We start from the raw sequence: 27,789 nt of genomic DNA, 5'->3' as shown, positions 1-27,789 counted from the left end.
TCCGCCATGTGATGACGGACAGACCGTATCACTGGAGCGATGGCTTGAAGTCACTCTCATCAGCAACAAAGCAAAGGCAGCAGCGGCGGCACTGACGTACACCATCCAGCACATCATCGGAACCATACGGACCCGCACCGACACCATACCGATGGAAATCTGGCGCTGAGAGACACCGGAATCCGATGATGCTCGGACTTACATTCATGGCAACATCAGAAATGCGCGTTAAATGGATACTTACGACAACAGATGCTGCAGGGTGCCGCATTGCCTGGCCGCTTGTTGATGGTAGGATAGAGTAGCGCTTTAATCGGCAATGGTCGTTTTTAGGCGTTTTTGGGGTGGGCTGGAATGAATGGACGGATTTTATGGACAGACGTCATTGTATTTAACGCCTATTATTTAAACGTATTATTTAAAGCCATACATGCATGCATACAATCGATGAGCACGACTATATGAATGTATGTGAATTTACATAGGAACCAGAGTAATAAATCCACAATACAGTTACAACTCGTAAGGACTATCGGTTTCATAGCTTATACTCAGGAGCATCTCAAAAGTCAGGTTTAATGTAAAAGGACTCGCATTGGTTGACATTCATCATCATTTATACTGTATAGCATACAGTACAGTACAGTATAGGAAGCCTTGGTCCAGAGCAAGGACAATGACTCATTTACAGGCAGGCCTGTCTCCAGAAACCCTGGAGAAAGCCAAGGTGGAGTTAAAGGAGAACCCCGACACTTTGCATCAGGACATACAGGAGGTGAGGGACATGATCATCACCCGTCCAGACATTGGCTTTCTCAGGACAGACGATGCTTTCATCCTGCGCTTTCTCAGAGCACGGAAATTTAACCATTTCGAGGCCTTCCGTCTCCTGGCCCAGTACTTTGAATATCGCCAGCAGAATTTAGACATGTTCAAGAACTTAAAAGCGACCGATCCGGGGATCAAGCAGGCTCTGAAGGATGGATTCCCGGGGGTTCTGTCTAATTTGGATAGATACGGGAGGAAGATTTTGGTTCTGTTCGCTGCGAACTGGGATCAGAGCAGGTGAGGGTGCTATTGGATTTTGGCTAATGGTGCGCAATGACGCGCGCTCTTGCGCTGCTGTCTTCCTCTGTCATTCACTGCTTTCCAGAGCGTGACGTGTACACATTATAAAGACCTTAGTTAACGGTAAATGTACAATGAAAGCGAGAGAGGGATAGATAGATAGATAGATAGATAGATAGATAGATTAGCAGTACAAAGGTCAGTTTGATTTCAGAGGAGCACATACTGATAAAATGTATGCTTAAATGCACTGTATGTCCCTTTGGATAAAAGTGCCTGCCAAATGCATAAATGTAAATGTAAAGATAGACATACATACACAACTGTAGTAATTGTGTAGCTTAGTCGTTAATGGTTTAAAGGTTTAGGTTGGCTAAATAAATTATCCCCAGACTTCAACATGATCAGTAAATGTAAAGTATCACCATATAAATGTGTCCTTGAGTAAAGGACTTTATGTTATTCCAGAGAGTATACATTTGGACTAGTGACAATAAAAGGTTCCTTAAAGTGCATTTAAGGTGTTTTATCAGTATGTGTATGTATAGTGGATATGTATAAACTAAAGTTACAAATGGACCCTTTGATATTGGTATATGTCCCAACTTTGAAATCAAGTTTTACTAAATCCAAAAAGATATTAACTTCATTAAACTCTTATAACCAAAAGATACCAAAAGACACCAAAGGAAATTTGGACACATAAGTACATATATAAAAATGTTATTTTATTAGATACAAAACTGTTTGCAGATATGTGTCTGACCCTGTAAAAATCTGCCTGTAAAATCCAATCTTAAGTTTCTTAATCTATTTATGAGTTAGGGCATCAAACTTTGATTTCACTCAATGATTTCAGTCTTTGACATGAGCTTAAGTCAATATTAAATCTATTATGGTTATATTGGCACATTATGTTCTTTATGTAGGATGCTTTTATGCAGATAATGGTAAATCACAAAAAGTGAGGTACAGTAAAAAAGTGAGATGTACAGTATTTCTGGTTTTGATATTTTAAATTGAGTGAAAATGTTCATAACTTTAATAATAAACTATTTCTTTGGTTACTCTGCATGAGCACCTGTTTGAATTTGATTCAATATATTCTTTAAATTAAACTTCATAATCAACAAGTGATTGCAAAAATGTTTCAAAGTGAATTGGTTTTGAAAAATGCAATATCATTTTTCATTGTGGCTTAAGTTTAAACTTAGGGCACTATGGGGCTGTTTCCCGGACAGGGCTAATCTTAGTTCCAGACTAAGATGCATATTTGAGCTGTCTTATTTTTTAAAACACCTTGTACTGACACATCTTAACCAACATGATCTCACAAAGTTCTGTGGGATAGTCACTGAATTTTTTGCTAACTTTTCCGTGGCATTCTCACGGATCTCCGCATTTTTCAGTGGCCCTGCCACAGACTTTCTTTAACGTTGCATTCTCACGGATTGGTTACTCAACTGCTTTTTCCAATTTTCAAATCATTGCTGCGTCGGTTTAGGGTTAGATTTGGTGTTTGCGTTAGTATGTCACTTTAAGTAGTGGCATTGGGGTTAGAGTTGGGTTTGGGTAGGGATGTCATTTTATGTAAATCTAACCCTAAACCAAAGCGACAATGGTAAGAAAATAGGACAAAACAGTTGAGTAACCAATCCGTGAGAATGCCACGGAAAAGTGAGCAAAAAGTTCTATGACTATGCCACGGAAATTCGTGAGATCAGGATATATCAGTGCCATTGTTTTGTCTCAAGATGCACACCAGTATTGTTTTGGTAAGGATTGTTTGTAAAACCTACTTAAATGTCCTAATATAACTAAGGCCTAGTCCTGGATTAATCTAAACCCTGGAAACCGCCCCTATAGGCTCATAAATGTATGCTTTGTAAGAAGAATGCCAATCCAACCATTATGGTGCTTGTAATTGTTGAAGTTTAGTCTCTTTAGTCCTGCTACAAGTCCTGAAGTCCGTATCAAACAGGCTTGAACCCATGCCAGTCTTACCATCACCGGATGACGGGGCTCTTGGCAGCTTCTTAAAGGACCAATATGTGATGATCACAAGGGTCAAGCAGGGCGTCTGATTTTGTGGGAAATGTACTAGAGCTTTCTGTCCAAAGTACCTCAACAAAGCACAAACGTCCTTGCCAAAGTTTGTGTAGGAGTACAGAGAACAAATTCTATCCAAATTGTTATTTAATAATTGTAGGAGGAGAAAAATAGCTACTGTAATACATCTGCAAGATGTTGAAAACCTCCCTAAAGGCTTGTGCTTATCTGCAGGTACACTTTTGTGGATATTCTGCGAGCTATCTTACTTTCTCTGGAGGCGATGATAGAAGACCCTGAGCTACAAGTAAATGGATTTGTCCTGATCATCGACTGGAGTAACTTTACTTTCAAGCAAGCTTCCAAGCTAACGCCAAGCATGCTGAGATTGGCTATTGAGGGCCTGCAGGTAACACTTCATTTGTTTTTCATCTGTTAGTTATTATTATTACATTACACTGCATTCTTTAAATTTGCAACTGTTCTCAACTAAATCATACAAAGCCTGTATATGGTTTTCAGTGATGAGTCTCAGCTGTATCTGAACAGGTGCTTGTAGGAATCCCTCCTCTATTAAACATTTGCTATTCTCCTTGCGTGCTGCATGAACGGTATCTGACCTCATGATCTAAAACAAAGGAAAAGCTCTGCATATAAATCAAAAATGAATATTATGCTTCACAGTTTACTGTGGGTGCACTCTTAAAAATAAAGATGCTTCACGGTGCCAAAGAAGAACCATTTTTGACTTATTGGTTCCATAAAGATCCTTGCAGTGGTAGCTGGTAACTTCTTTTTCGAGGCCGCACTTTGCAAAGCTCGTGAAAAAATGTATAGGCCGTCATGTGTGTGGCTCGTCATGTCAAAATATGCACTCTAAAAAATGCTGGGTTGTTTTTAACCCAATTGCTGGGTTATTGTCAATCAACCATGTTGAAACAACCCAGCAGTTGGCTTAAAATAACCCAGCAGTTGAGTCATTTTAACTCAGCAGTGTGTTCTGTCCAATAGTGACCCAGCCCTGTGTTAAAAACAACCCAGCATTTTTTAGAGGGTGTGTTCGGCACGTCATGTCAAAATATGTGACTGCTGCAGATGCTATGAAAGGGTTAATGATCTTCGCTGTATTTCATTTATAACCAGAGTTTAGTGTTAAGTTAGTGTCTTGCAAATATTTTGTAAACATCTCTTTAATCATAAACCCTTTTGACGCATTTATTTTGATATGATGCATGATGCACATAGGTTCACATGACGCACCGAACATATATTTTGAATTTGTGCCCCCCGGAAGAGAAGTCACTGGGCCCCACCAGAACCTTGTTGTTTCATAAAAGGTTCTTTTTGTTGTTAAAAGGTTCTTTAGACTATAAAAAGTTAGTAAAGAATTAAGCTTTGACTAAATTGTCCTTTGGGGGGGGGTAACAGTATTTCATGCATTCTGACTTAATAACACAGTTTAAGAGTTGGTTTCCTCATGCTAAACATAGGCAAAGTGTTAAAAAAGCAGTTGGATGTGTGACAAAGTATTTCTGTGCCAAACGCAATTCGCCAGGGTTCAGGAAAGTTTTTTTTGAACATGGGCACATCCTACGTAGCATGGGTATGGAAAGCCTGGTTAATAACAAAAATAACAGCTAAAACTAGCTTAAAGGCAGGGTGCATGATTTTTGAAAAACACTTTGGCCAAGTACCAAAACATACTTGTAGCCAATCAGCAGTAAGGGGCGTGTCTACTAACCAACATCGTTGCCTGGGTTGTGTATGTGTGAGGCGGGTCTATCAAAAGAAAGTCCAGATTTTATTGGGGTAGGGGTGTGTATATTTAGGGGATTTAAATATCAACATTGGCTTTCAGAGATCATACACCCCGCCTTTAAGCTGGTTTAAGGTGGTGCTGGTAGCTGGGTTAACCTCACAGCCATGACCAGCTTAACCCCGGAGAACCCAAGAACCCTTTTCTTAGCAGCAATTAACATTGGCCAAATTTCTCCAGGGTTAAAAAGTGACCAAAACACATTTGGACCAGCTTGCTACACCAGCTAATCCAGCTAAAACAAGGCTGGGAGACTCCCAGCTGATGTTTTTTCGGAAGGGTAGGCTGGTAAAAATGTATTTCAAGTAGTTAACTTCACCGCAACTGTTTGACCATGACGACCTGTTAGTTAATCCAACAATCAGCCAGTGTGACATAAAATGTCCATTGTCCACTTAACAAATCTGAACATCGACATTTCCAGAAGCACCTATTTGAAAGCTCTCATTTGTTCTTCTGTGAAGAGCTCGAGTCTGATGTGACATGTAGGCAGTTTGGATTGAGTCCTGTTGACTGAATATTAATGCGGGCTCGTGATGAGCCTGTTCCACATTCCAGTGCCTCTTCAGACAGATTAGCCGGTGAATAATTGATCGCTGCCATTAGCATCTTGCATCCACAATGTGCTGTTCAGATTGAGTGGGACATTGCTTTTGTAGCCGCTTGAAAGGGAAACAATGGCGTAGATTGAGGGAAAAGAGCCGCGGTAATTAGTTACAGTTCAAAAGCTGGCTTGTCAACTAAAGTCACCATTTACATGTGTAAATATTTACACCGACGCAAACGGTGCATTTCTTTATTCAATCCTTCTAAAACTTCTATTGCTAACGATAAAGAGTTTCCAAAAATGCTTGAAGAATGTCTGATAAAGTGTGACAACCCGTGGCTCTGTTTTGACACTGACAGAAAGCAGAATATGTACATTAAACATGACGTTGAGAGCTCAAGGGAACATCGCACGGCTCTGTGACCCAGAAGTGTGAGGTCATGCATGGCATTACATTCATCAAATGATGATGATGTTGTCCTTATGGGCATCTGTCAATCTTTATTGTCATTGTGAGGAAGCGTCAGACTCAGAACTGTTTGGTGTTTAGGTTTTTTCAATGTGAGTGGCAACGTGTAAGGTCTTCGGTTTTTGTTGTATTGCCGGAGGAAGGTCATCAGGTAGTTTTCTGCACATGACCCCGATTTTGCATTGCATGTAAACGCCTAAACTATTGCTGTCAAATGATTAATCGCGATTAATCATATACAAAATAAAAGTCTCTGTTTGCATAATATATGTGTGTAATTATTATGTATAAAAAACCACACACATGCATGTATATATCCATTTATGTTTATAGGGGCCATGGCATGTGTAAGTGCTATAATTGGGTTCCCAGTGCTTCTATCAACCTAGAAAATGTGAAAAAGATTAACCCAGTAACTTAGTTTTGGTAAACCAAGCACGTGAAAAATTAGGTCATTGAAATGTGGCTCCCCTTGTGATGTCAGAAGGGGATAATACCGCCCCTTAATCTGCACTATCCAACCACGGCACTTTTAGTGCAGAGAGAAAAAATAATCGACAGCACAATTAAATTTGAATTACATCAAACCACAATCACTGTGATCAATGTTTGTACTTCATCCGCTCATTTGCATTTTAAAGGACACACCCAAAACGGCAAATTTTTGCTCACACCTACAAAGTGGCAATTTTAACATGTTATAATAAATTATCTATATGTGCTCTGGGGGCACCAAAGATTTATTTGACATCTTAAAAAAATATTGTGACATGTCCCCTTTAAAATTGATAAATAAATAAATAAATAAATAAATAAATATATATATATATATATATATATATATATATATATATATACACATGTAAATATTTATTTAATACATACATGAACGTGTGTACACACAAACATATATTATGCAAACATAAACTTTTATTTTGTATGTGATTAATTATGATTAATCGTATGACAGCCCTAGCCTTAACCACAATTTTACTTTTACTATAATAAAACTGTGCTAAAAGGCATTCAGCACTGATTCAAGAATCAGGGGTTGCAATGCAATATGCATGAAACGAGATGATGTGAATATTTCCTATTTTAGAAATAGGATATAATTTTAGGCAAGCTGTCATTGAGCACCCACCACCACATGCAAACCTTTTTTATGCACCCATATGCAAAAAAATGTGACGTGCGTGCCCATATGCTAGTACTTCCTGTCACTGTTTAAGTTCAGAGATAAGAAGAATGCTATCTAGTGGTCGGGATGCAAACTTCAAATGAATCAACTGCCACGAATCTTGTATAATTTTTATTAAAAAAAAGAAAGAAAGAAAGAAAAGAAATATATTATATTATATACATAAACATATACATATACATATATATATTTGGTATTTTTGAGAATCAATAGTATTGCAAAACAAACTATCACGATTCTCACATGTATCAATATTTTCTTACACCCCTAATTCGTTCACAAGCAAATGGTGGTATAAGCACTTGATGCATAGAAAATGGCTGTTCTTAGCTAAATCAATACAAAAGCATATACTCCCAAAGTCAAACAGAACTGAATGAAGGTGGGCCTGGTTTTTCTTGAGCAGTGCTTTGTTGTTTGCTTCTGTGCGTTGGACATGCCTTTTGTCTCTCTTAGTGTTGAGAAATAACCCACGCTCGGCAGCCAATCACAATGGGCCAATCTTCCCCATCCCACCCCATGCCGAGTTTCCCTGGCAACCTGTCCAACCGCCGTGCTATGCACCCTCCAGATGGGCTGTGTTCACAGAGAGAAGCATACTCGTGTCACTCAGCCACACTCACCGTATGTCTGCTTTATAGGGCACTTAAAGTGCATCTCAAGGAAGTTCATTTTCTTGGCAGTTCTACATGCACCACGTTGTTGCATTTCTAAGCAAAAAGTAATTTTGTTGTAAACATTAACAATACATATATTTAAAGGAATAGTTGTCCCAAAAATGGCAATTGTGCATGAGATTATGCGAGTATCTGGCAAACGCGGGCGTCTCTTTTATCTTAAACCCTTTAGGTGCATCTGAAGTAGGCACTTATTTTGACAAGACACGTGATGCACATAGGATCACTCGCCGCGCCGAATTTTGAAATAAGGAACCACACACCTGATCGGCTACATACATGTTGTGACGAACTTCGCACAGAGCGCCCAAGAAAAAAACAAGTCACCGGCTGCCACTGATAATAATCTGCAATATTATTTGCAACTTTTAATTTTCCGTCGTTCTTAGTACACTATGTAACTACAGAGTATCGAAACTCTGGCCTCGCCCCAGGTTTATACAAACATTAAAGCAGATTATTAGGTCTATGGAAGTGAATAAAATGTTACACTATAAAAATGCATTGTTTCAACCCATAGGTTTGTCAAATATGCACAAACCCAACCCAAAATTAAATTAATCTAGATTTTTCAAGCTAAGTTTTTCCCAACTGTTGGGTTTGTCCATATTTGACTCACCCATTGGGTTGAGTAACAGTGTTGAAATAATCATTTAAAATGTTTTCAAACATCTCTATATCTATTTTTAAGATATGTACAATATAGAGCCAGCTGTCTAACTCCTGTAAGGAAACATATGAGGGAAAGTGAGATTTAGGGTAGGAAATACCCCGTGGGTTATTTTGAACCACCTGCACACAGGGTTTACATCTGCTCCCAATGTCAATTGGTTTGACTGTCCCATCTGTAGGTTAAGGTCCGGCTGTCTAACATCGAGCAGTTTGACTAATTGTTTTGCTTGCTGCAAAGTGGCACAGTTACGGTCGTGCTGTTTATCACGCTGTAGTAAGGCTGTTGTGATACACAGCAGAGCTGACAGCTAGCGAGTCTTTCTCGTCTTTGTGTTATTGAGCATGCGTTGCTAAACTCAGTGGGCTGGTAGATGAAAAATCTCCTGCAGGGCTTCCATTACTGATGTTAGCAATGTCATGTCTCAGAGCATTAAAGGACAAGTTCGGTATTTTACACTTAAAGCCTTGTTTTCAGATTGTTTATGATGAAATAGAACGGTTTTGACAAAAATTTCGACATATGTGGCTGCCCCGAGAATTTTCGGGTCTTTGTGTTTCACCTTCCACCTCTACAATGGGTTTAATGGTGCACTGGAACAATCCTTCCTAAAATGCATTAAACTTTCATTTACAAAGACGTGGAACTCACCGAGTGTTCAGGGGTGTTCACTGATATGCTCACACAAAAATCGCTGCAAAAGATGCTTTCCAACATCTGTTTTAGCATTCGTTGTTATCTTGTGGACCTATTTTTCCAAACGGCTCACACCCGTACATTCTTCCGCTGAGAGCTTGAATAATAGACACTCCAGCCCAGGTGGTGGCACTAATCCACCTTTGCCAATTGCAAGAATAGAAACAAAGTTCCCGGCGCGGAGTAATACCGTACCTCACAGGACATCTAATACAAGTCAATGGAGTTGGCAAAAACTACGATAAAACCTGTTGGAATGCGTCTTTTGCAGTGATTTTTGTGTGAGCATATCAGTGAACACCTCTGACCACTCGGTGAGTTTCACGTCTTTGTAAACGAAAGTTTAATGCATTTTAGGAAGGATTGTTACAGTGCACCTATATAGCCATTGTAGAGGTGGGAGGTGAAACACAAACACCCAAAAATTCCCGGGCAGCCGCATATGTCGAAATTTCAGTCAAAACCGTTCTATTTCATCATAAACAATCTGAAAACAGGGCTTTAAGTCTAAAATACCGAACTTGTCCTTTAAGCTTCATTATACTTTTAGTATACTTGGTTATGATAAATTGTCTTATATACAGTATTGCTAATGGTTACAGTACTGTGCAAAATTCTTTAAGCACTTTAGCTTCACAAAAAATACTTTAATGTTAAAAATGAATAATGATATATCAATGTTCCTGTAGCTCAACTGTTTGAGCACTGTTCGTGGGTACGATTCCCGGGATAAACACAATAAAAGCGTCCGCCAGATATAAATGTATATTTTACTTTAGCAAATCTGCAGGAAAAATAATTATACAATTTCTGGGTTATTTTGTAACTTAACGTTGGGTCAAAAAGGGACGAAGCAACCCAGCATGGTTGCTTCATCAAGGTCAAATAAACGCAGGTTCATGACATAAAGTCTTAAAAGAGCACCTATTTCATTGCTAAAACAACGTTATGTTGTGTATTTGGTATAATACAATGTGTTTGCGTGCTTTATGGTTAAAAACACTTATTTTCCACATACCGTACATTTTTGTAGCTCCAGATTTCACTTTCTTCCTGAAACGCACAAATTTTAAAAGCTCGGTGTCAGCTGGAAATGTGACGCCCTTTATCATGTTTGAAAGATTCGTGCACAATGCAATGCTAACAGGAGTTAACTTCGAAGCGGGAGGAATTATGATAATGTCGGTCTTGTCTACATCACCAATCCCAGGAAGTAAACTGTTGCCTACAATCCGTGTGTTTGTTGTAGTCCAAGAAAAGAGATTTACGTTGGAGATGGTAACTCACATCATCATTTACTTTGGGGTCCGTACCTTTTGCATATCATTAACATGTACTGTAATACACACTTTAAAACGTGAATCGGACAATAGGTGCTATTTAAAAGACGTCCAAAAGTTTTGCTTAAAACGGTTCTAAAAAAGATATATTTTAACATGTTTGCTATTGTTGTTATTAACTATAGAGACGTTTGTGAATGAATGATTTACTGGTTGCACAGCAACCTGTTATTGTGGAGACATTTCTTCGCCCCTTAAAAATGACACGGCACAAAACTAAATGTGATTGGTTGCTTCACCTGTCAGTCTTATGGTCTCTTGGGAGGTCCTTGCTCATTCAAAGGAGCCGTTGTTTGCAAAACTAAAATGTGGAAGTCAGAAGTTTGCAAATGCAAAAGTTTGCTGTTTATATGTCTGGGCCAAGAAACCAATGTATCTATAGATGCTCTCAGAAATCAGGGTTCATTTCTATAAATCCTTAAACAGCAGCATGTTCGTGAAACAGCACAGCTTACTGACCATGATAAAAAAATAACAAAGAGGACCATGATAAAATGCTAGCTTCTCCTCCATCAAATGTATTTTTTTTACCATTACATCACTATTCAGTTCAGTATGACATCAGTGGTGTCTAACAAAAGATCACATCAAGCCACTGAAACAGAAACAAGCAGATAAAGTCATCAGTTCATCAGCTTACACACAACCCCATCAAGTTCAAAGTAATGCAATAGCTTTGATAAAGTGTAATTTAGCAGAGCTTTTTAAAGCCGGTAATTATTTAACATTGCAGATTGATGTTTTAAATGCTTCCTGATTTTACAATGAGACACATTTAAGAGCAATTATCTTCTGGCATGGCTTGATTTTAGTCGATCTGACTCGCTGCCCTAGTTTGTGCTGCTTGATGGTTTTGTATTCAAATGAATCCATTTAGCTACAAACCTATTGTAAAGCTTTTCTTAATGTTGCATATCTGCTTTTCTGAAACCCCATTTGGATGCAACAGTGTGGTGTGGTTAAAACACCACATTATGAGATTGCAACAATGGGTCAACCAATAGCATTTGTGTGGGGTGGGGTTATCTGTATGTCTCATCAATGGCAGATATAGAAAATGAAATATGTGTCACAGAAATGACACACATTACACTTGACATGCAAAATTGTCTGTTTTATGTTCTGCTTTGGCGAAGAGTTTGACGTGTCTTTGATTTGTAGCTACTGTACTGTAGAAAGAGTGTCAGAAAATGCATGCTATTGTGCACTTATAGCTTTTAAACAAAGTCACATTTGATTCAAATTCTCATAATGCAACATTAACTGCATGTGTATGATAATAGATTTACATAAACATTACGGTTTTCATATTAAAATCGTTTACAGTAAACAGGAGTCAGAAATTGGTAAATACCAGTCAGCTGTAACCACTGCAAATGTATGAAAATAACAAGATTAGACATTTAAATTTAATTATCAGATATTTGCACACAGGCTCTGTTTTAAAACTTAGTAACTGCCAACGCATGCAGCAATTTAATACAAAATTTGAATCTTGTGTGCTTTGTGTATGGAGAGATATTTGGATTACCGGTTAAATCCTACTGTATGCTGGATGTTTGAAATAGGTTGCTGTGTCTATCCATGAGACAATTTTTCCAGAAGGTTAGAAAATTGTGACCTTGGACCACAAAACCAGTCAAGGTGATTTTTTTTTTATTGAGATTTATACATTATAAAAAAGCTGAATAAATAAGCTTTCTATTGATGTATGGTTTGTTTTGGCTGAGATACAACTATGTGAAAATCTGGAATCTGAGGGTGCAAAAAAAACTAAATATTCAGCAAATTGCCAATAAAGTTGTCCAAAACGTTACTAATGATAAATACATTTTCGAAATATATTTATGGTAAAAAATGTACAAAATATCTTCATTGAACATGACCTTTACTTTACTCTTCCCCTGCCATTGACAAGTTATCTAGTCAATTAAGAGAAAACATTTTCATGAAAAAAAAATGTTCCTGATTTTTTTGGTTATCTGTAATACTGCTATTATCCACTAGATGGATTACACAATTTATAAAAAACTGAAGCAAAAAATGATTTATCAATTTTACACTCGTGTATGTTTTGATAATCATTCTGAAACGATTAAATTCCCATATTTAATAGTTTATAAGCAAAGAAAAAATACAGATAGCATAAAAAAATTCTTGTTTTGTTTGTTTGTTTGTTTGAAAGCAGGGGGTCTGTTCTTTCATTTGATATATTTGTATGTTTATATATTTTTAGAAGAAAATGTTCCTGAAAGGCATTTTGTGAAACTTCTGTGAAAATCACAAAAAGGCTGGCGGGAATGAGTTAATATCCTAATGATTTTGTGCATTCAAAAAATCTATAATTTTGTAGCTATTGCTTGTGCGACTTATGACTGTATGATTTTGTGGTCCAGTGTCACAATTTTATTATCTACATAAAGCAAATACACTTTTACTTAAAAACAATGTTTGATGTTTAATATATGGAAGTGGAAAGTAGATTAACATTTAAGATATTTATTTATTATTGCTTATCGTTTTTTCACGTGATTGGTTACGGTGTTAGTGGGAGTTGGTATCTCCACCTTTGATGTCAAGGTTTTGGAGCAGATCACCAGTATAAAAATGAAAATTCATATCCGTGTTTTTTTTTTTTGAATGGCAGGATAAGCCTCTAGAAGTAGATCCAAGCATAAAGAACATTTTCCCCTTTGTCTCCACTGTTTGACCGCAAGGAGATGATTTGATTTGTGTTTCAGGAGCTCACATTAGAGGTAGTGTAGATTCATGTTTAATTCAGGTAGACCTTTATCTCCTTCATAACAGTGGTGTCCCAAAGCAGAGATACTGTATCATTGTATGCTTACCCATTGGGCAAGCTCTGGCCAATCATTATGCACCTGCTCCACATCAGATCCAGAGCCAGATCTAACCTTTGTGCTCATGGGTCGCAGGCTTGCAGATGTCCACCAGTCTCACCAAAAGAACCCAGTTTTGTTATTCTGAATTGTGTTACTGTATACAAGCATTGTATGAAGGCTAACCAAATGTATCAATAGATCCCACGAATCCATACATTTTCCAAATTCAAGTCACTAGCTGGGTTTTGAAGTGAATCTTTTGAAAATTCGAAAAAATTAAGAAAGACAAACTAATGCGAATTAGGTGTGTTTCCATTAAGTTGTAATGAGTAAATTGAATGAATATTTTTTTCAGTGATGCACTGAAAAAAATGATTCATTGAATTTAATAAATTTTTTAAGGTAAGTGGTTGCAATCAATTTATTTAAGCTACATTTAAACAAAAAAGATAAGTAAAGTAAAATAAAATATTAAGCTACATTTAAACAAAAAAGATTAGTAAAGTAAAATAAAATATAAATTGAATTGATTGAATTGATTAAATTCAAATGAATCATTTTTTTCAGTGGTAAAGACAACTTCAGCCGAAACAGCTAGACAATCAGTCTGGTGGGTTTAATGTTCGCTCAGAATTAATTCTGCAAATTTTTTTCCATCTCCCATTATTCGCATTTAGTCTTTATCGCAGGAGTCAAAAACCACCTCAAACGAGCGTAAAAACCTTTATGCGAATTAAGGGAATTTTTATTCGAAATTTGGCGTTTCCATCACTCGTTTTTGATGCGATACTTTAAAATGCCCATAAAAACATGGCTACTGTTGCAACCTGCCAGCTATGAGTCTCAAACCGGTGACCTTCAGGTTACAAGCCTGACTCTAACCATTAAGCCACAACTGCCCCCTAGGCCATATGTTTTATTTTATTGAAAGCAAGAAGCCAGTAGGTAAAGGTTATGTTATACATTTATTATTTACATATATATTGTCGTATAAATTTGAAAAAAAAAATGAAGGGAAAATAGTATTAAGACCTGTAAGTCTTTTCCCTCATTACTTAAGACTTCATTTTTCTAAGCAAAGCGAATGAATGTAACTCAGATTATTATGAAGCTTCTCTGGATTTTTCCAGTCAGCTTTATGAATATGGATTACAGGAAAGATTAGCGAACAGTGCGAGGTATTTATCGACATCAACAGGTGAAATGGGAATTACGTTTGCCTTTTAGTGTAATCCTCTGTGGGACCAGGAACCATGTGTGGATCTCCAACTATTTCAGATGAGCATTAGCATCTCTCGTATAAACCTAAAAAGAGCCTGTAGGTTGGAGAGCTGCTGATTGGTTAGAAATCTATTGTCATAGTTTAACCTCCTCTCGCATACTACCAACTACAAAAAAATGTGTATTGAAATGTAATTTTACTGTGCTACAGTAGTACTGTTATATGGACATACTTTAAACATGCATTATACCCACCTGAAATAAAAAAGCATTTGATTTTTTAAAAAATTCAGGCAAGCAAAAAAGTGTTGTAATGAAATTGTCTACAGGGATGACATCACTATCTTACAGCACCCTCCTGATATGACAAAAGAAGTTCTCGGTGTCTGTGTAAAAATCATGGACGGTAAAAAATATGGACGTAGTGTCCGTGATGTCCATAAGTTTGTGAAGGGCATTTTTTGAAGCCCACAGTATAGGCGGAGCCGGCAAAAAGGCAGGACATGTGTTGGTTCAATAGGCTTTTTGCCCAGCTGCATTACTTCCTGAACTTCACCCAGCTCCTTGTTTCCTGTCTGCCATTATTGGACAAACTGATTAATCCAGGTGTGTCTGATTATTGTTGTTGTGACTACTGAGGTCAGGCACACCTGGATTAATCTGTTTGTCCAATAATGGCAGACAGAAAACAAGGAGCTGGCTGAAGTTCAGGAAGTAGTCCAGCTGGGCATAAAGCCTATTGTTTCATCCTGTTGATGGATGTTAATAACATAAGTGGTATAATGTAAATCAACAGTTACTCATAATTAACAAAAATCTAAATACTGTACTTGTTTCTCCTCCATATGTTTAAGGTTTTGAAAATGTTTTCTACATGGATGTTTTGAATTAACATTTTCTAAATGAAATGGGTGCCTGGTACTGTGTGGCTTATTTAATTGCTACAATACAAATATGTACAAATCCCTGTTCTGTTAGTGTAACAAATCACCTCATCTAACCACAATATTTCTATTTGACACCAATTTACACTATTTATAACCATTTAGATGTTTACACATACAGCAGATGTATGTATATGGGATATATCAGAGTCTAAAAAAGTCCCAAAAAACAAAATCATATGTGTTAAAAAAAACTCCCCATCCCCTTTATACACATTATTACATTATATTTATACATTTATACGCACACAAGTATTATTTGTCTGCTTGCAAAAGATACAGTATTTGATATTTCCATCTCCCCTACCCACAGGACAGCTTTCCGGCTCGTTTTGGAGGGATCCATTTTGTCAACCAACCTTGGTACATCCACGCTCTTTATACAGTCATCCGACCCTTCCTGAAGGACAAAACAAGAAAACGGGTGAGAGAAACAGAAAAGTTTTTAAGAAAATACCTATAGGAAAATCTCTTTGCTCGTAGGTTGTTCTCAGTCTCGGATGTTTAACAGGTAAAATAATCTGGATTTGCATACATTTTGATGAGAAAAGTTTCATATTGAAATCCTCTATAATATGAGCTAAGTTTATGCCATTTTTGAGATCTCTTCTGAAATAGAGACAGATTTCTCAGATTTATTACAAATTAAAAGAAAACATTTGCCTGAATAAAACATGTTCCTGATGAGTTTTTATCATAGACTGTAAAAAAAGATGGACGACGCGTGTTCGCTCTCTTCCATTGGTGAAAAGTGAAGCCGCCAGTGTCCCGATATGGCGCTGACATCTTGGGTCTTGAGTCTGCACAGTAGCGATTTGGGACCAGTCATGCGCAGTAGTGAGCAGGAAGTGAAGCCGCAAAATCAAGACCCCGCCCTCGCTCTTGTAGAATGCGCATATCACACGATATCACAGCTGTCAATCATGACGTGACACCATCGTTTTTATATCATTAAATAACTAACTAAACACCAACTTATTTTAAAATCAAACATTTGAAGGTACATCAGAGTGATAAAAACTACAGTAAATGACAGAAACCAGCTTCGGAAAAAAGATAATTGAAGTGTAATAACATTTTTTCGTTGGTCTCAAGTCCCATTGAATAACATGGGGAGGCGGGGTTTATGACCTATACTGGGACCAGTCACTGGGGGGCGATCGAGACGTTTTGGCTTCACTTTTCAGGGCTTGAGCGGCACGCTTGGTTTTTATGGTAATCTGTAATACCGCGATTATCCACTAGATTACCCAATTTATAAAAAAAAACTGAAGCAAAATATTATTTATTAATTTTACACTCCGTGTATGTTTTGATAATCGTTCCGAAACTGATCTCTAACAAAATTCCTTCACAAAAATGCCATTATTTGAGCTTTTTGTATTTTTGAAGAAAAATACCCATATTTAAAGGAACAGTATGTAGGATTGTGGCCAAAACTGGTATTGCAATCACACAACTGGTGGCCAATACACAAAATGACAACATAAACATTAGTTGAGGGCTGCAACTCCACTTTTTAAATGAGAATATCCTGGCCAGACCACTGTTGTCAGTGATTTAAGTATTTGAAATGAAAATGATTTCTTAATGTCTGTGACATATCAGGGCCATTTTATGATTAATTTATATACATTTCTTACATACTGTTCCTTTAAGAGTTTATAAACAGAGAAAAAAATAAAGATATGATGAAACGGTTTTCCCCGTTTGTTTGTTTATTTGTTTGTTGTTTGAAACGAGAGCATATATTTGTATGTTTATATATTTTTAGAAGAAAATTTTCCTTGAAGGCATTTTGTGAAACTTTTGTTAAAATCACAAAAAATGCTGGTGGGTAACTTAAAAAAATAAAAGGAGATAATGAGATCTCATTTGTGATTTTTCTTTCATATGGGTATTTTATATGTAGTCACATGATGCATTTTCCATTAGATTACAATAAATCCAAAAGTAGTTTTTTTCATAAACAGACAAACAACAACAAAAAATGTAATATAAATTGAACACAAAGACTGCAGTATCAACTGAACAGGGCTACACTATCATAAAAAATGGTCCCAAGCTGTAAATGGGGCAGTACCCTTTTTAAGGTCCTAATATGTACCATTTAGGTACAGATATGTATACATTTGGTACCAATATGTACCTTACAGGTACTTTCATACACTCTTTGTTACCAGTATGTACCTCTTATGAGCTCTTTAGGTGCAAAGCTATACTTTGTACCACCCCAGTGGCAGCTATACCACTTTTTGACCATTTCTTTCTGACAGTGTACAAAGGTTAACAGAATTATTATAAAGATGAAATAAAATAACAATATTTTATATTTTGCACATTTAGATCTTCATGCATGGAAACAATCTGAACAGCTTGCACCAGCTGATTCTGCCTGAGATTTTACCATCTGAACTGGGTGGGATGCTGCCTCCATATGACATGGGCACCTGGGCCAGAACGTTACTTGACCACGCGTACGATGAGGACACTGACTACTGCCCCGAGTCTTACACCCTGTCCGTCAAAGACCTGGAAAAAGATCTGTCTCCCAAAACCATGAAGAGGTTTGTGTAAAAATTACAGCAGTGTTTGTCTGTTCGAATTCTTTATTCAAATAGTATTTCTCTGGATAAATGAGCAGCGTTGCCAGAGGCATAAAGAAGCTACAGTTTACAGCACACGTGTTTGTTCCAAGAATCACATTTTGAGTACACATGTTTTCTCTTGGTTACTGCTGCACTTAGCAACCAAGTCCCTATAGTCTGATGATTAAACACTGTTCCTCTGAAATACATGTGCATTTTTATCGAGGTACGCATTTGATCGAGTGCCTCTGTCAAGTCGAGGAACTGTACGAAAGCATCGTCTCAGGCCTTTTCCAGGTGTCTCGATTTACTGGGTCATGAAATCAGGCAGAAGTCACAACAGTGACTGATGTAGCGCATATACACACAAGCATCTGGAGCGTAAACACATGTGATAGAGATTTACCTGTGGCTAACATCTCAATACAGCAAGGCTCTCAGACTGTTACCGTACAGACGTGTGACCATCCAAATATAGCACAGTGTGCAATGGTGCGTTCAAAGCTTCAGTATAAATCAACTGTTTGCCTATCAGGCCCAGGACTTGCGAGTATGTGAGATACGCAGTTCGCTTTGTACTTTCTATGAATGGGGTACATTATAGTAGCCTGGGAAAAGACAACTTCTGGCAAATTTAGATTTGCTCTGCAAGTAGTCTGGCAAAGAGGCCATACAAGCCCATTTCTAATCCGTTCGAAATTGAGGCACCAATCGGCTTTACACGATGATGACAGCGCAGTCACGGTGAAGCAGATTTTGTACATTACAAAGGTGGATGCCGCCGTGAAACATCACTCGAATCAGCTATTGCGTCTGTTTAAGGCGATTTAAACTTTTCCTTGTCGTTAAAACCAGAGCAAAGAACAACACTCAAAGCCTTCATATCTAAAAAAGATGTTATCGCTGTCTTACCGACTGGAATCGGCAAAAGTCTGATATAGCTCTGCATACGTCATCTCCTTCATCGCTCTGATTGGTTAGGTTTACCTGATTGCATCCAGAGGCATTTGAGCGACGTCCGTTGTTGACGCCCCTTTGGAAATGATTTATCTATGAAGCTTGCATATGTCCATAGTTTTTCAGACAAACACATTTTCGGATATTTTAAAAAATATTTTAGATCTTTCAGTTGATTAAATGTAATGTTATGGGGTCCACCCATAGTCCACGACCTTCAAGTCCAAAAAAAGTGCGTCCATCCTTCTCAAAATAAGTCCAAACAGCTACAGGATGATAAACAAAGGTCTTCTGAGGGTAATCCGCGCTGTGTTGTTGTAGAAATATCCATATTTAAAACGTTATTAACGAAAATAAATACCTTCTGGTAGCACCGCCATCTTAGTCGCGTCCGCATTCAGGATGAGAGCTTACGCAACCTACGGAGGCTACTCTGCTGCTGCTCTGTGCCCCCGCCCTCCAAATTTGTCATATGTCACTAAGAAAAGTGCGTACACTACGCTAATACTCTCTCCTGAATACAGAGGAGTCTAAGATGGCGGCTTAGTTTTAGAGAAACTTGTATCCAGGCACTCCTGGCTAGAGGTCTTCTTTGGTCCAAAGAAATGTAACCGATCAAAATGACCCTAATCACTTTTACCCGAACATGACGTGCATTTTTTTTTTTTAAAGAAAAACCCGATTTGAGACAAACTCAAAGAAATAAGACCCGAGTCTGACCCGAACCAGTGGCATTTTTTTACCCCAGCTGGACTCAAATTTAAATGGCACCAATGTGTGTGCAGTCTGCGAGTTCAGGTCAACAAGTTTCACGTGTGCCTCAGTCGTGAGTCGGGAATAATAATAGTGGCATTAGGTCTCAGGTAATTTAATTTAATTTAAAATAAATGTATGTGTTTTTGCCAAATGGACCCGAGACAACACAAATGATCTCAACTCGAGTCCTTTTCCAACCCCCCTCTGTTTGCCAAGAGCGCTTGCGACATTGTGTGGTTAGCAGTAGGTTGATTTTCATTGAGACAGACCTGTCAATCAATTTTGTCGTCTTTAGGGCTGGGTACCGAAACCCTAATACTGTGCATGGCTGGAATCTACCGGACTGAATCAGCGCCTCATTTCGATGCCTTTTAAATGCGACTGAAATATTTTGCTCTCTGTGGTGCAAAAAGCATAATCACACCAGCAACGCACATGAAACTATACTGTACACCAATGGTTTTCAATCTTGTCCTAGGGGACCCACTGCCCTGCACATTTTGCATGTTTCCCTTATCTAACACACCTGATTCAGATCATCAGCTCATTAAGGGAGAGATCCATGAACAGAACTGGGTGTGTCAGTTAAGGGAGACATACAAAATGAGCAGAGCTGTGGGTCCCCTAGGACAGGGGTTCTCAAAGTCCGGACTCCGGTCTGGATCCGGACCCGACGGGAACTTGATCCGGACCCGCGTCCACTTCATATTACAAGTGCATTAATATCTATGATTGATTAAATGTGTGCATTTGCTACTTTACAAATGCATATTAAACTTGTAAAGCATTCGTTTAGATTTTTTTTTCTTTTTAGATTTAAGAGTATTCCTGTCTGAAAATAAAACGAGTTATTTAAAAATTTCCTGTTTGACGCTGTAGCCATCACACCCAGATATTATGCACAGCTACTTCATGTACTGCGGCTTTTGATCAGTAAATCCTTATCGATCTGAAATCACTGTTGGTTTGAGTCGTTTAAATCATGCATTTAAAAAAAAGAAAACTCGTCAAACATAATCTTTATACATATTCTTTATTATCATGAAAATACCTGAAAAGGTTTGAAGAACAGCAATATAAATATATCCTTAAGACATTTCCTGGAGCTGCGTGTGTCTGGTTTCTTTGTCTGCAGTGCATATTTAGTTTCTGCACGAGAGCGCCCCCTGGCTTATGGATGTAGCGGCATTTCACCGTAATTCATTGAGAAGCATAGCAAGCATCATCAGCCAATTTATAGGTGCACCCCTAATTTTGGTCAGTGTCTCTGCCTACCAACCACACTTTTTTTGCCATGGTTTATGCATCTGATGGAGAACAAACTATGCCATTTGGCATATTCAATTTTTTTTTTTTACTTTAAATGCAAAATACACTTATGTTTTTCCCAAACTGTTGATTTTTTTTATACACAAATGATTTACATAAAGTTTTTCCGGACCTATGAAAATTATAAGAATTCAGATTTGGACCTTTGAATGTAAACTTTGAGAACCCCTGCCCTAGGACAAGATTGAAAACCACTGCTGTACACAATTGGTGTAAATCATTTCCTGACTTAGAAACTGCATGTGAATGTGAAAGTGAGAGAGCGTTGAAAATGCATAAGATGGAGGTAATAATAAAAGTTTAATTTCTTCGCATAGCTTAGGTGAATTTGTCCATGTTTTACATTGTTGTAGTTTTATATTTATTAAAAAACTGCAAATCAATCACTTGTTTTGACAACATCAAAGGATCTTATGAAAGTTGTTTTTCCATTAACCCTTATGTGTTGTTGGGGCCATTTTTGCAATTTTTTTGTCTTAATTTGGCCACAACTTTCTCTGTGTTTCAGCAAATGGAATGATTTTTGGTGACAAATCTTATATTTACACATTTTTCAAGAAAATGCTTTGAAATTTTTCAAAAAACGTAACAATATATCGTGGGCAAATTTACTACCCTTACGTGTTGTTAGCGGCCAAAAAAGGCCACTAAATTAAACTGCTGTAAAAATATATCGGATTTTTTTTCACATTTTTTTGCATAAATCTGTTAATCAACCTCAGTACTGATCAAAACTACCAAATGTTTGCAAAAATTCCATGATTTTAACTCTTTAATTGCCAAGTTTATAAGTAGTGTCACTGATTTGGGAAAAAACACACACAAACTGACAGATTTTCAATATAAAAAGTGAATGGGGACTGGATTTTCTTTTACCTTTTTTTACAGTCTTGGGCATGTCAAAGATTTACAAACAAGAAATTAAGCTCTGTTTTTTTGCACAGGCTACTAAAGGGTTAATGGTGCCACATGGTGATCAACAGTAAAAATGACAAATTTGACCTCTTTGCACAAGGAAAAGCCACAAAGAATCAAGAATGCATGGTAATAAGGTGTCATGGCTCTGCAATCAAAAAATTTTGTTATAATGGAAGTCAATGGGGAAAAAATGGCCACAAAAAAATCTACTTTCAGGATTTACTAAAGACATGCAATAAAAAATTTGCTGGTATTTGGGCAATTATTTGGGCACCTAAAACCCTATGCTAATGTCTTAAACCCTAGGCTAATTTGCTCTGCTTTCAGCTATTATGGAGTGTGATTTTTGCGCATGTTCTTCAACGTGTGCATTTGTCAGTAAATCCCCCACAGAAATTTCCACTTATTGAAATTGTAATATCACGCTAATTTGCCCTGTTAATTCTGGCCCATAATCTTTTTACAGTTTGAAGCACTATTGTACACATATATTTATATATATTTCCAGTCTAATATTACTTAAAAAGTCATTGTGCTGCAAATGAGCGTGAAAAAAAGCAACACCTACATTCTTAAGCGTAAATTATTCAGAGCAATTAAAACCCCACTACCTCATTTGTCTGCTCTTGAAAGGTCATGAAGACATCAATTTATTTCACTTGAATTTGTGTTGTATTGAGGGCATTGCTGGATTAGCACGACTTCACTTTTATAACTTCTTGAATGACATTGTGTGATTGTTTAAAACTGAGTGAAAATCAATGTTCCTAAATTCACAATATACTAAAAAAATTGAATATATCTACAACAGAGCTGTAACAAATTCACTACCTCCCATGAAACATTTCAACACAATTACTGTTGGACCTTTATTTCACAATACATTCTTAACAATACATTTCCATTATTTTTGTGATGACTGTAATAATTTTATGTGGTTAAACGTTATAGATATTTAGTCTGTATATGTAAGACTGTCTGTGAAATCCATGATAAAGTCTCAAATCTATGAGATTAGGAGCACCAAAGTTAGATTTCATGGTCTTACTCTGTCAATAATAAAGCTCACATAACACGCTCTGTTTCTGCTCATCTCATGTTAATCTTGAGTACCTATGGAGTAGTATTACTTCCTTTATATCTCAGAGGAGTCTTTAGTTTTATCAGATTTATTAAAGACAGATCAGTTTCCGGAAAAGCACAAGATCCCGGAGGAGTCCAGTGGCGGAGTGAGTCACGAGCAAGCAACGCACAAAACATTATCCTACTATCTCTGGATAACTTATGATTTACTAATAGGGTGCCATTCATGCCAGTTTCACCTGACACGTCCCGGCCAGGATTTCGGGGGCGTTCTCCAGAAGTCACGTTGGTCGACCGCATACGTCATCAAGGTTTAATATTTCATGTTCTGTTTCAGAAAAGCAATCATTACATTTCAAGGTAAGAATGAAACTACAATGATTGCATTTCTTGAAATAAATCTTAATTTTCTTATGTATTTTAACTGAAATGTGAGAAGATTGATGACGTATGCGGTCGAGCAATGCAACTTTCAGAAGATGCACCCAAAATCCTGGCCGGGATGCGTCTGGCAAAACTGGCACGGATGCCCCCCCCTATTTACTAAATGTTTGTATGGTTTACATTATATGCACTTACACGCCGCTTGCCAACTAAACACAGAGACATTTGATCTGGTTTTACTTACCACCTGTGACTCATGGGTCGAAATCGTGCGTTAAACAAACACACAATAAAACTTTGCTGCTACCCCGGATAAACAAACTATATCCATTGTTTTTGAGCTTGCTTTTCTGGTGGAAGTGCCCATAAAAAGAATATGGGGTCACTGATACATAACGGGTACCCGTGCCAAAAAAAACTTTCCGAAACTTGTAGGAAGAGGAGGTGTGAGTTTGATCCAGAAATACTATGACACACTCTCAACTGCTTTTTTAACACTTTGCATTTGTTTAACATGAGGATTACAACTCTTTAACTGTGTTAATAAGTCAGAATGCATGTAATAGCATTACCCCCCCCCCCCCTATAGATATGAAGATTATGGGCCCTATCTTGCACCCAGCGCAATTGACTTTGTCAGTGACGCATGTATCATTCGTATTTAGCACCGGCGCACAGCGGGTTTTTCCCTCCTCAGACACACGTCGGCAAACTAGGGAATGAACTTGCGCTCCCTGGGCGGTTCAGCGCAAAAAAAGGAGGCGTGTTCCGGCGCAAACCATCCCTGATGCTATTTTGCAGTTTCAAAAAACATTTGCGCCACTGACCAGAAAAAAACTAGTCTAAAGTCAGTGGCGCATTGCGCGTTGATCATTATGCTATTTTAAGGGCGCATGCTTGACCATAATGTATAGCGTGCACAACGCGCGCACACTTTGCTTATCTAATCTACACAGATGCAACAGTTATTTTTTGCAAATCAGAAATTGTTACAATAAAAAATATTTAACACATGAGATAAGGGAAATCATTGTGTTTAGCATCGTGGTGATAGTTTTTATTTATTTTGTGTGGCTGCATTAAAAAATTCTCATGCAAATAACGATTAAAATATTTTCATAAGTTTGTTGTGTGGTTGTATTACGTTTATTTTATGTAAATAATAATTAAAATGTTTTCATAAGAAACCTTAATGTATATGAACTTGATTTGTAAGTGTACTTTGGGGTTGGACTGCTTGCGTTTCTTAGCTTTCAGCGGTGAGGGTGGACGTAGCGATGTCCTCTGCTGGCGTCAGGTCCTGTGTAGAGGCAGATCCACCTCCCGTTACACGGCGTGGCCGATTTATGCTGGCAAGCTTGGGATTCCCCCGTCTCCTGACATCATTGTAGCGCTTGCGGCGCAACGTCCTGGGGATGCCAGCTGATGAGACAATTGCGGCTATTTACTCCTACGCCTGTTTAACCGACGCTGATTTGGGCGGATTTCTCCCATCCCCATACAAAACAACTTCTCTGTCTTTGACTGCTCTTACAAGAATGTCGGTCTCCTCGGCTGTGAACCGCTCCTGGCGTGCGCCTGGTAAATCCATCATAATAATAGCAACCCGCCATGGAACTTGCGCACTTGCATTTAAAGGGAATGTTGGATAGCGTTCTGATTGGTTTATTTGACGTTACGCCCAAACCACACCTATGAATAATGAACCTACTTCAGACCAACCCCTTATTGATTTGCGCCTGGTGCAAGAGTTATTTCTCCCGCCGGGAAAATAGCAACAGCGCCCAAGATTCACCCACAAACTCACTTGCGCTTTGCGCTTCGCACTTGCGTTTCAGATCGTTAAAATAGGGCCCTATATGTTCACAGATAGGCAAATTTCCTACTATAAATCAATAATCTACTTTTCATCACACATTATGAAAGTTAAAAGCATTGTAGATTAATCGCGCCTAATCGTTTGCAAAATAAAAGTTTTGTTTACATCATATATATATGTGTGTGTACTGTGTATAATAATTATGTATATATAAAAACACAAACATGCATGTATGATTTTAAGAAAAAATATATTTATAGATTAAATATTTATATATATAATATAAATTATATAAAAATGTATATACACAAAATACTTCTTAAATATCTACATGCATGTGTATTTATGTATACATAATTATTATACACACTACACACATATGTAAACAAAAACTTTTATTTTGCAAACGATTAGTCGCGATTAATCGTTATGCAGCCCTATTGTAAATGTTATATAATTTTGTCGTTAGGTTAAAGATCTAATCCCAAATGACTGTTTTTGATGAATTTGCATGATAACATTCATAGTTTAAGCATAAATTCTTCTGTCAGAGTATGCCCTATATTCGTGCATGATGAATGATAACAAGCTGTCCTCAAAGCTTTTCCTGCCACTACCAGATGACTCCATCAAAAGTAGGCCAACACAGTGTACAAAGATGCCATATTCCATCAGACATAGTTTCCTTTGAATGACTCTGACACGCACAGCACTTACAGTACATGCATGTTTCATTTTCAGTGCAGTCTCAGGCTTGTGGCAACCACTGCATGTACACATTTGCGGTTTTCCAAAACTAGTTCCTGTGCTCATATTTTATTTATTCCCACAGGTCCCAGTCCGTGGTGGAGCCAGGTGTCCTAAAACGACCAGAAAAAGTGAAGAGTGAAGAAGAGAACATGCAGCCCTTGCTTTCACTGGACTAAAGGCTCTTAACTCCCCAGGCGATGGGAAACCGACAAACCCGCACGCTGGGGATGAGTGCACCCTGTTCCTATAATGCGAGAAAAAAAATTGTACAAAGAAAGGTAATGTTAAGGAGAAGAACACACGAACAGCCTCCAGGAAGACTGCGGAGAGCTGCCATTAAAAGTGATATTTTTGAAGCAAAGAGCTAAAGGCAGACGTCCGTATGTAATTGTCAAGTGCCAATTCAATTCTGTAAATACACTTCAGTTCTAGACGTGAGATGGAGGGAGTATTTGTCACACAAACATGTAAAGACTGCTGTGAATATCCTGTATGTGCTTCTCGTGATTATTATGTAGAACATGGTAACGTGGGATGGGTAAATCACGCTTATAAAGATTCACTTTGGGCTTTCCGACAGTTTTATTCCCCAGGAGTTGCTCAGGAGTATTAGGAAACCATAAAGCTGATGGTAGTGTCAGATGGGCGTATGTTGCTTTCATTGAAGAAAATAGCTTAGCAGTGTTTCACAGCAAATGCCCAGCAAACACCGTGGCTAAGAAATCATTTCTCTGATGTCGTTTTAAAACATTATTTTATCACAAATCAGCCTGTGTTCATTTAGTAGACTTATATCCTAGAGGGGTCGATTCATATTTAGTACTGTAGGTTATAGTTTTCACTGATGGTCTTGTTGTTTATCCTTTGATGTAAATGTGAAGCTTTTCTGTTTAAAGTTTGTTTCAGAGAAAATTATATTTATGCAAAGGACCAAATGTCTGCAGTTAGTTTTGAAGGTACAGCAAATGTACGGTTCATGGCCTTCAATTTTACTTTACCGGCATTATTTTCAGATCATTTTTGAAGCTAAAGGAATACTGTTTAAGTTTAAAATTGATTGATTATTTTGGCTTTTTACGTACAACAGCAGTTCACGTCTGTTAAGGACACCTATTATGCCCATTTTTACAAGATGTAATACGAGTCGTAGGTGTGTCTAAAATGTGTCTGTAAAGTTTCAGCTCAAAACACCACACAGATCATTTATTATAGCATGTCCGAAATGGGTGTGAGCAAAATATTTTCGTGTCTGTAGGTTTAAATGCAAATAAGGGTACTGATCCTCACTCCCTTATCAAAGAGACAGCGACCGCTTTCAATTAAAATAGATCTGATTCTTGAAACAACAGTATCTCACTATTGAGATATGGTGGACAGCGTACAACTCGCAAAGGGCAGAAACTATTGTAATGCAGGCCTGTCAGTCAGTGGCCATGGGCGGGGCTTTATCAGTGTGACATCACATTAACAAGAGAATCAGAACAGCATGTGTTATAAGGCTGATTTGGTTCAATGGGGCTTAAAGGGACACTCCACTTTTTTTTGACAATATGCTCATTTTCCAGCTCCCTTAGAGTTAAACATTTGATTTTTACCGTTTTGGAATCCATTCAGCGGATCTCCGGGTCTGGCGGTACCACTTTTATCATAGCTTAGCTTATTCC

The 27,789-nt window shown here is 37.7% G+C and overlaps 1 protein-coding gene across 1 annotated transcript; it reads left to right on the top strand.

Annotated features, from left to right (window-relative positions):
• On the top strand, positions 1 to 27,789 carry clvs2 (clavesin 2). Its single transcript, XM_065256227.2, has 5 exons — positions 1 to 1,065; positions 3,352 to 3,526; positions 15,855 to 15,965; positions 17,888 to 18,108; positions 26,208 to 27,789. The coding sequence occupies exons 1-5, from the start codon at positions 677 to 679 to the stop codon at positions 26,299 to 26,301; spliced, it is 990 nt and encodes a 329-aa protein (XP_065112299.1). The 5' UTR covers positions 1 to 676; the 3' UTR covers positions 26,302 to 27,789.

The sequence above is a fragment of the Paramisgurnus dabryanus genome, chromosome 12, assembly GCF_030506205.2.
Source record: "Paramisgurnus dabryanus chromosome 12, PD_genome_1.1, whole genome shotgun sequence".
Taxonomy (NCBI): Eukaryota; Metazoa; Chordata; class Actinopteri; order Cypriniformes; family Cobitidae; genus Paramisgurnus; species Paramisgurnus dabryanus.
Note: the sequence above shows the minus strand (reverse complement) of the source record. Positions and strands in the feature narration are given on the sequence as shown.